Source organism: Mesoplodon mirus (assembly GCF_964341445.2).
Source record: "Mesoplodon mirus genome assembly, chromosome: 12".
NCBI lineage: Eukaryota > Metazoa > Chordata > Mammalia > Artiodactyla > Ziphiidae > Mesoplodon > Mesoplodon mirus.
Genome location: NC_138988.1, coordinates 82,913,276 through 82,925,426, shown reverse-complemented (window position 1 = coordinate 82,925,426; position 12,151 = coordinate 82,913,276). Strand labels below are relative to the sequence as shown.

Below are 12,151 nucleotides of genomic sequence, written 5' to 3'. Positions count from 1 at the left end.
GAAGTGTAGACGGCTTCTATTCATCTTCGGAGATGGATAAGCCCCCCAAAACATAGCACACGTGACCATATGGCTTTTTAATGGTAAAAGGGTAAAGGAGGACACTGAGACCACTGCTACCTCCCCTAGGAAGGCAAAAGCTGGGAGTGGGATATGGGTGAAACCCTCCCTCTGGGCCCCCCCACCCCCCAAATCTCACAGCATAGACCACACTTCACAGGTTCCTGTTTCTTTTAAGGTTTAACTTTTAATCAGCCAAACATCTTGCGCAGTCCCTGAGCCAGCCCTGCATCCTGTTTCTTTCCCTGAATGATCACCTTTCCCAGCTCCTCCTGGGCTGCCCGGTTTTTTGGGTCTACCGCCAGCACCTTCTTGAGGTCAGCAGTTGCTTTTTCCAGGTTCCCAAGAGCAGCCTGGGCAACCCCCCTTCGGTACAAGGCCTTTAAATGGCCAGGCTCCCGTTCCAGAACCCGGTCACAGCTCTGGGCTGCCAAATGGGGCTGCCCTAGCAGCAACTGACAGGCAGCCAGGTTGGCATGAAGGACAGTTTGTTCCGGAGAACCAGGTGGGGGTAAAGTCAGCAACAGCCGAAGAGCCCGTCCATAGCATCGGGCAGCCGATTCAGGGTTCCCAGCTCGGAATAATTCTGTGCCTCTTGCACGTTCTTCCCTGGCCAGGGCCTCCTTCTCAGTGGCCTCCAGTTCCCAGGAGTCCCGGCCCTGTGTGAAGGAGGCCAGTGTGAGCCTGACAGGAGGTCCAGAGCACCCAGGGAGCTGAAGCTCTGCCTGCTCGCCTTGACACATGGACTCCAAGCATTTCTCTATGAGCTCCCCCCAGGTTTCTTCCCTCCATGGGCCTAACCCCATAGTTAGCTCTGTCCAGCCCTCTGGCAGCCCTGACCCCAAAGTAAATCCAAAAGCCTGTACCCGGCAGCGGGAGCCCAGCTTGGGTTTGTCCAAGCCATGGCCACGGATTATGATCTTCTTGACAAAGCTCCCATCCGGACAGTACCAGAGATCAGAGGTTTGAAGGGGCTCTGGCACCTCACTGGCTGATCCATGAGACTTATCAGAGTCTCCTTCAAGTCCAGTGGCCAGTTTTTCAGTTTCTTGAGGATCCTCTAGAATTTGGCTGTCTGGATCTGGGCTCACTCTGAGCTCAAGGATTTCAGTAGGAGGGTCACGGGGCTGCTGCCTAATCTGAGTAGTTAAATCAAGGTTCTTTTCCCATTGTTGCTGCGGTTGAGAGGTGTCCTCTCCCACTGGATTGACTGGTGGCGTCTCCATTTAGGCGCCTGGTCCTTTCCAATGTGGGTAAACAGTTTTGGTCAGAAAGGGATGGACCAGGTTCAGGTCCGCACCTGATTAAAAAAAATAAATAAAAATAATGTCATTGGCAGGAATGTTATTTAGATTCCTTTCCCGGCTCGAGCCTCCGTTCCAACCCCGAACTAACCCAGAACTATAAGTTCCACAATTCCCTGCGGCTTGGGTAGCCGTCCCAACTACGGACACCGATCGAGTCAAAAAGTACCTGGGCGGTCGAAGAGCCTCGCCTGGCGGCAATAGCCGGACCCTTCGAATCACCTCTCTTTCCGAAGCTAAGTGCTACTGAGGTACTGTCCTCGGAGTCTTGCCCCAGGCGGAGAGGACGGTCGGGAGGGGGTGGGCAGGGGACAGCTGGACAGAGACACTGACGGCTAACCCTGGAGCCCGCGAGACAGCGAATCTAGTTAAAATCCTGGCAGCCAATCGGGAGGAGGGAGAAGTCTGGTTAGCCCGCCTTTTGTGCGTGACGTCATTTCCCCCACACGCTCTCCCGCCACACCCCCGTAACCGGGAAGCTCCAGGCCTTAGCAACCGAGCTAGGCCAAATCAAACCTAACTAGGCGAGGTACGGCTGGCCAAGCTACTGAGAGTGAAAATCTAGAGAAGGCTTGGAATGGGAGATTGGGGCGAATGAGAATATAGCGGGGAATGGTGGAGCTGGTGTCACACGGCAGCGACCAGTCCTTATATCTGGCGACCTCAGGCCCACCTGTGCTATTCTCCTTATTCCTACATTCGGGGCTCCCAGCCAGAGTCAACCCGCCTGCTTCTTCACCCATTCAATCCAGGGTGCTTCAAAATAAAACCTTTCTCCACAACCGGCCCTATTCCCTTAGGGGACCACCTGAGTCTTGCCTTACCTTTCACCTCATATTCATTAATGCCTTTCGAGCTCTTCTTCCTCAAGAAATCTTAGACAGTGCTTTTCAAACGTTGATGTGCCTACACACTATCTGGGGAACTTGTTAAATTGCAGGTTCTGAATTAGGGGGTCTAAGGTGGGCCCTGCAATTCTGCATTTCTAACAAGCTCTTGGCTGCTGCTGCTGCTGGTCCATGGACCACAGTTTGCATAGTATGATTCTAGAATAACCTCATCCCATTCTCTTCACCCTTTGGTCTGTGACCCTTTAGTTTGTCATATATTTTGTACATATAACTGGTATAACCTGCTCCACTGGCTGTACCCGTGGAAAACTTGTCTTCCTCTTCCTAATAAAAGATGTAGGTCCCCGTTGTGATTCAGGCTTGCTCATCCAGCTCCCTGCACAGGCTGGGCTACCACAGCTCTTCAGGGAAGGAGAATCCCACTCTCCGTCCTCACTTTGGCTCCCTCTTCAGTTTGCTCTCTAACACCCGGCCATTGTGCCCCAGACTACAAGGACCATGCCAGGACAGCCAGGAGGGGAGGTAATTTCATCAGTAGCCACAGACTTGTGTCAAAACAGTCCTCTCCGTTTTGTGTTGCGTCTCAGATCACTAACTTAGACTTTTTTTACTCAAGGTTTATTTCTAGGTTCTGTACTCTAGTAACCTTAATCCACTGCAACTAAGGCTAAATACTGATTCTTGGAACCCTTATATTCCTATTGAAAATTAATCTACCTTTTCTCCCTCCCTTTTCCCTGTTGCATTTCAGGGATTTCTGGGAAAGGCAGATAGTCTAGAATGAGTCGCAAAAGATTTGATTACATCCTAATCCCTGGACAAAGATTGCTAATTTGTATTATGTGTGCCTTAACTGAGAGGTCCACTCCAATGACCCTTCAAAGATTAGCTTCTCTCAATTAAAAGAAACTGTACTGTGCTACAATGTATTGCTTTGTAATGTCTCTTACTCTTTTGTGTGTGTATGTTTCAGTTCCAACTGAACTGAAGAGGCAAGGACCTTGCCTCTATTTCTTTTGTGTTTTATCTCCTTCTTCATTCATTCATTCAACAAATATTTATTGAGCACCTGCTATGTTCCAAGCAGGATGTTAGGAACTGGGGATACATAGATGAGTGAGACAGAGACAGTCCCTGCTCTCATGGAACTGATAGTTTGGCCATGGAGAATAAGTAATTACAGTGGTATGAAGAAGCGTGAGATGCTATGAGAGTGAATGAAGGATGAGGGAATATCCTTTGAGGATGAGACATTTTTGCTGCCATCTAAAGAATGAGTTAGAACTGAACCTCTGAGAACACACCAATAAACCCCATACTGAGAAACGCTGAATTAAATGGTCAACTTTGTCTCCTTAGGTAACCCCTTGTCACCGTTTGTGACTACATATAAAAACATAGGCACCAACCCCCTAAAAACAGTAATCCAGGGACTTCCCTGGTGATTAAGACCCCATGCTTTCAATGCAGGGGGTGCGGGTTTGATCCCTAGCTGAGGAACTAAGATCCCACATCACTGTGTGGTGCTAAGCATGCCATTAGGTGTGGGGGGAAAGGGGGGGGAAGACCGTAATCCAAATCATCTAGAATGGAAATATTTTTATTTTTAAAAAGATGACCCAGGGACTTCCCTTGTGGTCCAGTGGCTACTAAGACTCCATGCCCCCAATGCAGGGGGCCCGGGTTTGATCTTTGGTCAGGGAAGTAGATCCCACATGCCGCAACTAAAGACTCCACATGCCGCAACTAAAGACTCCACATGCCGCAACTAAAAGATCCCACACGTTGCAACAAAGATCCTGAGTGCCACAACTAAGACCCGGCACAGCCAAATAAATAAATACATAAATAAATAAAACAAAACAAACAAACAATAAAAAGATGACCCATTAAAACGAAAACACAAAAGTTAAGTTTTATAAGAGGACTGAAAAGTCCCCAGAGATGACATTCATGGATCTGTAGATTCCCCCGGGTCTCAGCTTGAGAAACACAGGTCTAGGAAGGGGCCAAGATGTGAAAATTCAGGAATGGGAAATAGCATAGGCTGTACTCCCAAGGTGTTAACTGCATGAATGTTGACTGGCTCACACTGCTTGCTCTCTCCCAGTTCCCTGCCCCTGAGTCCTAGTATTCTACAGCTCAGTTCTCTGGAGATAGTCACCAAGGAATCAAAAAAAAAAAAAAAAAGAGAAGGGAAATAAGCCTGGAGGATTATATCCCCAGGCCTGTCTAGAGAACATGGGATCTCAGAGGATCTGGCCACATTCTGCTGCTCTCCTTGCCCTACCCCATAAAGGCATTGTTTTGCCTTCATTAAAGATCTAATCTGGGAAAAAAAAAAAAAGATCTAATCTGGGGACTTCCCTGGCAGTCCAGGGGTTAAGACTCCATGCTCCCAATGCAGGGGGCACAGGTTCGATCCCTGTTCAGGGAACTAAGATCCCACCTGCATGCCGGTGCAGCCGAAAGAAAGAAAGGAAGGAGGGAAGGAAGGAAGGAAGATCTAATCTGATGGCAGAGCCCAAGGAGAGGTTCAGGAGCTGGTGCAAGGTAATTTGTGAGCTGGTGGTTGTTCCATGTTGTCTCAGCACACACAGAGCGTATGACACTTGCCCTCTAAATGGGTGAAGTAACATTCTGTAAGCAGATAGAGTGGGGGGGGATCCCCAGAAGAAAATAACCAGATAATAGCTTTTAAAAAATTTTTTATTTATTTCTGGCTGCGTCTCATCTTCGTTGCTGCGCAAGGGCTTCCTCCAGTTGTGGCGAGCGGGGGCCACTCTTCATAGTGGTGCGCGGGATTTTCCCATTGTGGTGACCTCTCCTGCTGCGGAGCACAGGCTCTAGGCACGCGGGCTTCAGCAGCTGTGGCGCATGGGCTCAGCAGTTGTGGCTTGCGGGCTCTAGAGCGCAGGCTCAGTAGTTGTGGCACACGGGCCCAGCTGCTCCGCCGCATGTGGGATCCTCCCGGACCAGGGATCAAACCCGTGTCCCCTGCATTGGCAGGCAGACTCTCAACCACTGCACCACCAGGGAAGTCCCCGATAATAGCTTTTTAATGTAAGAGAAGCCATTTTAGGCCTAAGCCGTTTTGTGATCTAAGCCTTGCCACAATGCTTGCCCTTGAGCAGGTCTCAGTACTAGTGATCTTAAGAAGTAACAGTACTTGGACTTCCCTAGTGGCACAGTGGTTAAGAATCCACCTGCAATGCAGGGGACACGGGTTCCAGCCCTGGTCCGGGAAGATCCCACATGCCGCGGAGCAACGAGGTCCGTGCACCACAACTACTGAGCCTGCGCTCTGGAGCCTGCGAGCCACAACTACTGAAGCCCGCGTGCCTAGAGCCCGTGCTCTGCAACAAGAGAAGTCACCACAAGGAGAAGCCCATGGACCGCAATGAAGAGTAGCCCTTGTTCGCCGCAACTACAGAAAGCCTGAGCGCAGCAACAAAGACCCAACGCAGCCATAAATAAATAAATAAATAAATAAATGAAAAAAAGGAAGTAACAATAGCAAAGCTAATAAATCAGTTGTAAAGACTCCCAGTTCTGTTTCAATGATAAGAATTAGCCAGAAGCACTTTCTTGAGCCGTTTTGCAGAATTTAACACCCCTCAAGCCCTCAACCACCGGATCAACTAGAACCTGAAGGATGCTGATGTTTCTGACCCTAATGACTTCAAACTAAAGCTTGGACTCTGTCAGTCTTTGCCCCAATTCTGTGCTCTTCTGCTCAAGCCCCTTCAAGAATATGCATACTATGCCCAAGCCCCTTCATGAGTATGCACCCTTAGCTGAAAACTTCCACAGTTTTGCTGTTTGAGAAGACACTGCTTTGGGAAAGATCCCTGGTGTTCTCCTTACTTGCTGTAAGTAATAAATCCTTCCTTCTACTAATCCTTGGCTTGGTTGTGTCTTTTGGCTCAACACACCAAGAGGTGAACCCAATTTGGGGGTAATAATTCTTTTCTTATCTATTCAGTAACCCTTACTGAGTACTCAGGATTAGTCAGTGAGACATGGAAATAAATACAGAACTCCCCATCAGTAGGCTAACAAAGGAAAGAGTTATAGTTAACAAAACTCCAGATGCAAGGGCAAAAGTGATAAGTGGAAGGGAAGCTATTTCCAACTGGAGGTGATCTGAAAAGGACTCCAAAGGGTTGAGCCTTGGAGGATGGCCATAATTTTGACATGTAGAGACTGAAGGGATTTATTGCAGGTGGAGGAAGCAGCACAAAGCAGGAGATATAAGGAAAGGAAAGCCACTTTACACCCATGTTATTCATCTCTGGCTTGTCAATTTCAGCTTCTCCTATACCCATTCCTGCTGCCCTGTCACCAGGCATCAAGCTGGTTGGAACTTTTTACACCCTCACATTCCCCTGAATTCCATACTCACCACATGGAACCATATGCTGCACTTATTTTCTGCCATTTATCATCAGCATAAGAGATAAAAATTCTAGCTTTCCAAAGGCTAAATAAATTTCCCCTTCTGTTTAGCTTTGGTGGTTTCTGTGGTTTTTAGTTCTGCTGGGATTTCTGTCAAAATAGTTCCTCTCCCCTCTCTGTTCCCAAACCATTTTGCTTGTGCTTCCCTTATAGGCAGGGTTTTCACGCAGGATGAGGTAGTGAAAGGCAGCCTTTTCCACAGTGAAATGTTTAATTATAAGAGCTGATCTTTACCAACCCTTGACCACGCATTATGACCACAATACCAGACATTTCTTTAAGTGTCTTATGTATATTACCTCATTTCTCTTCACACAACTCCATGAGCTACTTATTCAGTCATTCAGCAAATCTTTACTGAGGGCCTCCTCTGTGCCAAGCACTGTGCTAGGTTCTGGGAATAAGGCAGTGGAAAAAAGCCCTGGATCTCCTGCAGCTTATATTCTAGTGCAGATAACAGGTAATAAAAACCAACCAATAAAATATAATGTCGGGCTTCCCTGGTGGCGCAGTGCTTGAGAGTCTGCCTGCCGATGCAGGGGACACGGGTTCGTGCCCCGGTCCAGGAAGATCCCACATGCCGTGGAGCAGCTGGGCCCATGAGCCATGGTCGCTGAGCCTGCGCGTCCGGAGCCTGTGCTCCGCAACGGGAGAGGCCACAACAGTGAAAGGCCCGCGTACCGCAAAAAAAAAAAAAAAAAAAAAAAAAAAAAAAATATATATATATATATATATATATATATATATAAAATGCCAATTTTGTACAAGGTGGTATTAGATAAATAAGTACACCAGAAAGGAAAAAGTAAAGTAACAAGTGCTATGAACACAATGAAGCAGGGTAAGGGAATGGACAGAAAACACCCCCAGGTGGGCATGGTGCTGTTTTTAATCATATGACAAGGGAAAGTCTCCTTGTGGAGGTGATATTTGTGCAAAGACATAAATGATGTAAGGGAGCAGGTATGCAGATATCTGAAGGAAGAGTGTCCAGGGTGAGAAAAACACAAGTGCAGAGGCCCTGAGGCAGGAAGGAATCAGATTTTTATGCCAAATAATAGCAGCTAGAAGAACAGCAAGGGGGCCAGAGTGGGTGAATCAGAGTAAGCAAGGGAAAGAGTAGGAGGGGATGAAGTCAGAGAGGTGGGGAGAAGCAAGGGCAGGGAGGCCTCACGAGCCAAGGTGAGGGTTTTGTTCTAAGTGTGATCGGGAGCCATCAGAGGGTTTGAGCAAGGTGAGTGATACCATTTGGTAAGTTAAAAGATTACTCTGGTTTCTTCATGAAGGAAGGACTGTATAAGGCAAAAACCCAATTAATCAGAAAATCCAATTAAAGGGCTAGCCAAGGGACAATGGTAGCACAGGAGCTTGGATTAGGGTAGAGGAGAGGGCCAAGGGCAGAGTCCTGAGGCCCTCTAATATTTAGGAGCCTGAAAGAGTCAATGAAAACTGAGAAGTAGCAGCAAATAAGGAACTAGGGAATACTTTCTTAAGCTGGATCCAGAAAGAGTTAGAAGTGAAGAAAGCATTTCAAGGAGGAGGGAGTGATCAACTGTGTCAAATGTTGCTAATGGTTCTAGACCAGAGTTTCTCAACCCCGGCACGTATATATTCCAAAGTAATTAAATGAATATCTGGCAGCTTAAGAAATAAAATCCTTCTGCTATTGTTGACGCGCTCCCTGTGTATCCCTCTCCACTCAGAATTCTCCTGGGGGAGGGGCGGGTGGGAGAGGGATGGATTAGAATTTGGGGTTAGCAGATGCAAACTATTATATATAGAATGGATAAACAACAAGACCCTACTGTATAGCACAGGGAACTATATTCAATATTCTATGATAAACCATAATGGATAAGAATATTTTTAAAAGAATGTATATATATATATGTATAACTGAATCATTTTGCTGTACAGCAGAAATTAACACAAAATCAACTATATTTCAATTAAAAAATTGAAAAACAAAAGAATTCTCCTCCTGTCATGAGGTAACCACTATTGTGAACATTGTGCTTTTGCTACATAGGTGAGTAGCAAAAGAGTTTTTGGGACTTCCCTGGTGGTCCAGTGGCTAAGACTCCACGCTCCCAATGCAGGGGCCCTGGGTTCAGTCCCTGGTCAGGGAACTAGATCCTGCATGCCTCAAAGAAGATCTCGCATGTGGCAACTAAGACCCGTCACAGCCAAATACATATGTATATATATATATTTTTTAAAGAGTTTTTTTCCCTTCTTCTCAAAGATGAGCTGTATTATTGCAGCATGTTTATATGGTGATGGGAATGTTTCAGTAATGAGGGGAAAGCTGATTATGTGGGAGAGATAGGGGATAATTTCAAGAGTCCCATCTCTGTGCAGGTGAGAAGGGATAGGGTCCCAGCACACAGATGGGGTGGGGACAGTGAGCAGGTCAGCTTCTCTGCAGTAACAAGGGGAAGGCATTGAATTCAATAGAGATGCAGGTGGCCTGGTAGATTTGGGGGTGGGACCATGAGGAAGTTCTTTTCTGAGAGTTTCTATTTTCTAACTGAGATAAGAAGAAAGGTTGTCATCTTATGAAATTGTGGTCTCAGATTTGGGGAATGTGGGAAAATGCAGGCTTGCAGGCCACACTGCAGGCTGAAAGGAAGCGAGACCAGTCGGTATGACTGTGTGTTTTTTCCCCAGATACATTCAGCTCTTGGGTGCAGGTGTGGTACAGGCAGAGTTGGATTTAACCAGGGATAAAATGTGTTGAAGGGAGAGGGACCAAGAATACAGTGCAAGGCCTAAGAGGCAATTACAGTGTTGAACCTTGGGATCTGCAGTAGGTATTGAGGTAAGTAAAAAATGAGGGTATCTAGCCCCAAAGAAGAGTGAGAGAGTCAATGAATGGGAGGTCCAGGTGGGATTGAAGAATTTTTGGAACAGGGGTACTGAGTGAAGGAGGAGGGGTGACATGAAAAGACTGAAGAAATTTTGGAGGGGAGGCAATTATTTGTGGTAACCAAGTCAAAGATGTGACACAGGGAGACAGTGGCTGGGGAGGGGGGAAACATCATTGGAGGCGAGGAAGGGAAGGAACTGACGAGGGTGCTGTATGGTTATCTACATGGATATTGAAGCCACCAAAAATAATGAAATGGCAGAGGTAGATGGTAGAGAGTAGATGGCAGAGAGAATGGCAGTAAGCTAGATACTGAATCTTCAATGAGGATTCAACAGGAGAGTGATGATCCAGAATCGAATCATGGGGAAATCAGAGCTCCCAACAGCTGTTAGAGGGTCCAAAGACTCTCCTCCTGGAGGGTAGAATCTCTGTTGATAGAAGGACAAGAGCCACGGGCATCCTTGCTCTTGGAGGGAGTTGAGGTAAGGTAGGAGGAGAAATGAATTGGGATACGCCTCCCGAGGGAGGAATCTGAGTGAGGTGATGAGATCTTGGAGAAGTCATTTTCATTCACTTCTTTCTCTGCTTAATTCCTTTCCATTCAATTGAGTTCAAAGATTGGTAGAAGAGGTTTTATCTGTGAGGGTCTGAACACCAGAGATAAGCCAGATTTGGCTCCTGCCTTCAAGTAGCTGACAAGGTAAGGTGAGGACATCAAGATCTCAGTGGGAAGAGATGGGAAAAAATCCAGATAAAGTGAACAATGGATATGTTTTAGACCCAGATACTTTCTCCTAAAGAAATTTGCTCTGGTTGAAGCCCCACCTTTCGGCCTCTCCTCTCTGCGGTGGTCCCCAAAGTGCCTCTAAGCTTGTGATTCCCAACCTTGGCTGGGATCCCGACCTTTGGAATCACCTGGGGATGTCTTTAAAAATATTGACGCCTGAGTCCCAAGAGATTGTGATTTAATTGGTTTAGGATGCGACCTGGGGTTTGGGATTTTTTAAATGCTCCCCAGATGACTATAATGTACAGCCAGAGGTAAAAATCATGGCTCCAAGGAATGCCTGGAGCTATGTTTAGAAACCCACTGCTTTAGTCCAACCCATAATAGAGAGAGATTCCTTCTTGCTGGAGTGAAGGGGTCAATTGACCTGAGCCTTGAAGGATAGGTACATTTTAGCCAAGTGAAGAAGCAGATGTGAAGGGAAGGAGAATATCATGAGCAAAAGCTTAGATGTGGTCTGAAACACATGACAAGCAGCAAACAATTTGGTTTGTAACAGGCAGAGATTGGAGTAAGAGGTCTTAGATTTGAAGAACAGCTGGATAAAGACCTGAAGTGGGAATGGTGAATAATACAGTTTGGTTCCAGAGAAAGCTGGATGATTTCAAATTATGGAAGAGGTTGAAGGCCAGATTAAAATTTTGTAAACAGGTGAGTAAACAATAGGGAGTCTTGAAGGGCTTTTGAGAGGTGTGTTAAGGGGTTGTGGGAAGTGTGTTTAGGGAGGACAATCTGACAGCAGTGTCAAGGGAGACTTGGGGTCGGGAGAGGTAGGAAAGAGGGCGACCTGTTAGAGGAGCTGTTGCAATAATCCTAGATGAGGTCATTTTTCCAGCAAGAGTTGGGAAAAAGTTACAGATTCAAAAGACATTGTGATGGCAGAATTGACTGGGCTTGACCGCTCAGCAAAAGTAAAGGCAGGAAGGAGGTGGAAGGGGCGTCACGTTTTCAGATAAGGGTGCCCGGGAAATGGTGCTGTCTACAAAGGTAGGGAAGCAGGTTTTCAGTGGCATTTCATCTGTTTGGTTTGGAACCTGCTGAGTTTAGAGAACCAGCAGCATTGTCCAACCATCCGTGTTCCACAGGCACCAGAAGAATGTCTGCCTATAAATACATAGGTTGGAGAATGTCTTAGTCAACTTGGGCTGCTGTAACAGAATACCATAAACTGGCTGTCTTATAAACAACAGAAATCGATTTCTCACAGTCCTGGAGGCTGGGAATTCCAAGATTAAGGTGCTGGCAGATTCAGTGTCTGGTGAGAGCTCCTTCTGGTTCATAGACAACCTTCTTCTAGCTATGTCCTCACGTGGTGGAAGGAGCAAGAGAGCTCTCTGGAGTCTCTTTTATAAGGGCGCTAATACCATCCATGAGGGCCTACCTTCAAGACCTAATCGTCTCCCAAATGCCCCATCATCACATTGGGGATTAGGCTTCAACAGATGAATTTTGGGAAAACACAAACATTCAGTCTGTAGCAAAGAAGCATCTGGTTACAAATGAAGTCTGAGTTTGGAGTGGATGAGATTTTTTCAAGGGAAATTCTCAGAGAAGCGAAAAGAAATACAGATATAGATACTTAGGGCACAGGAGGTGAAAAAACAGGCCAGGAGAGAGGAGGAGGGATGACTTGAGGTGTGCGTATAGGTAGAGGGGGAGGAGATAACATGTCCCTGAACCTGGGAAAGTGGGGAATCCAGAGTCAAGGGACAAACATGGGAGGGTTCAGAGAGGCAGCGTACTGTGAAAATGCCATTGGTTTTGGCTCCTGGTAACTTTTGGTCATTGTGTACCGTTTGAAAGAACAATTTCAGTAGAG

At 46.6% G+C, this 12,151-nt stretch overlaps 1 protein-coding gene across 1 annotated transcript; it reads right to left on the bottom strand.

The window, feature by feature from the left end:
• Nucleotides 1-227: 227 nt before the first annotated feature.
• Nucleotides 228-1,685, bottom strand: FKBPL (FKBP prolyl isomerase like). Its single transcript, XM_082638711.1, has 2 exons — nt 1,534-1,685; nt 228-1,360 (listed from the first exon to the last, which is right to left on the bottom strand). The coding sequence occupies exon 2, from the start codon at nt 1,284-1,286 to the stop codon at nt 252-254; it is 1,035 nt and encodes a 344-aa protein (XP_082494837.1). The 5' UTR covers nt 1,287-1,360; nt 1,534-1,685; the 3' UTR covers nt 228-251.
• Nucleotides 1,686-12,151: the final 10,466 nt, after the last annotated feature.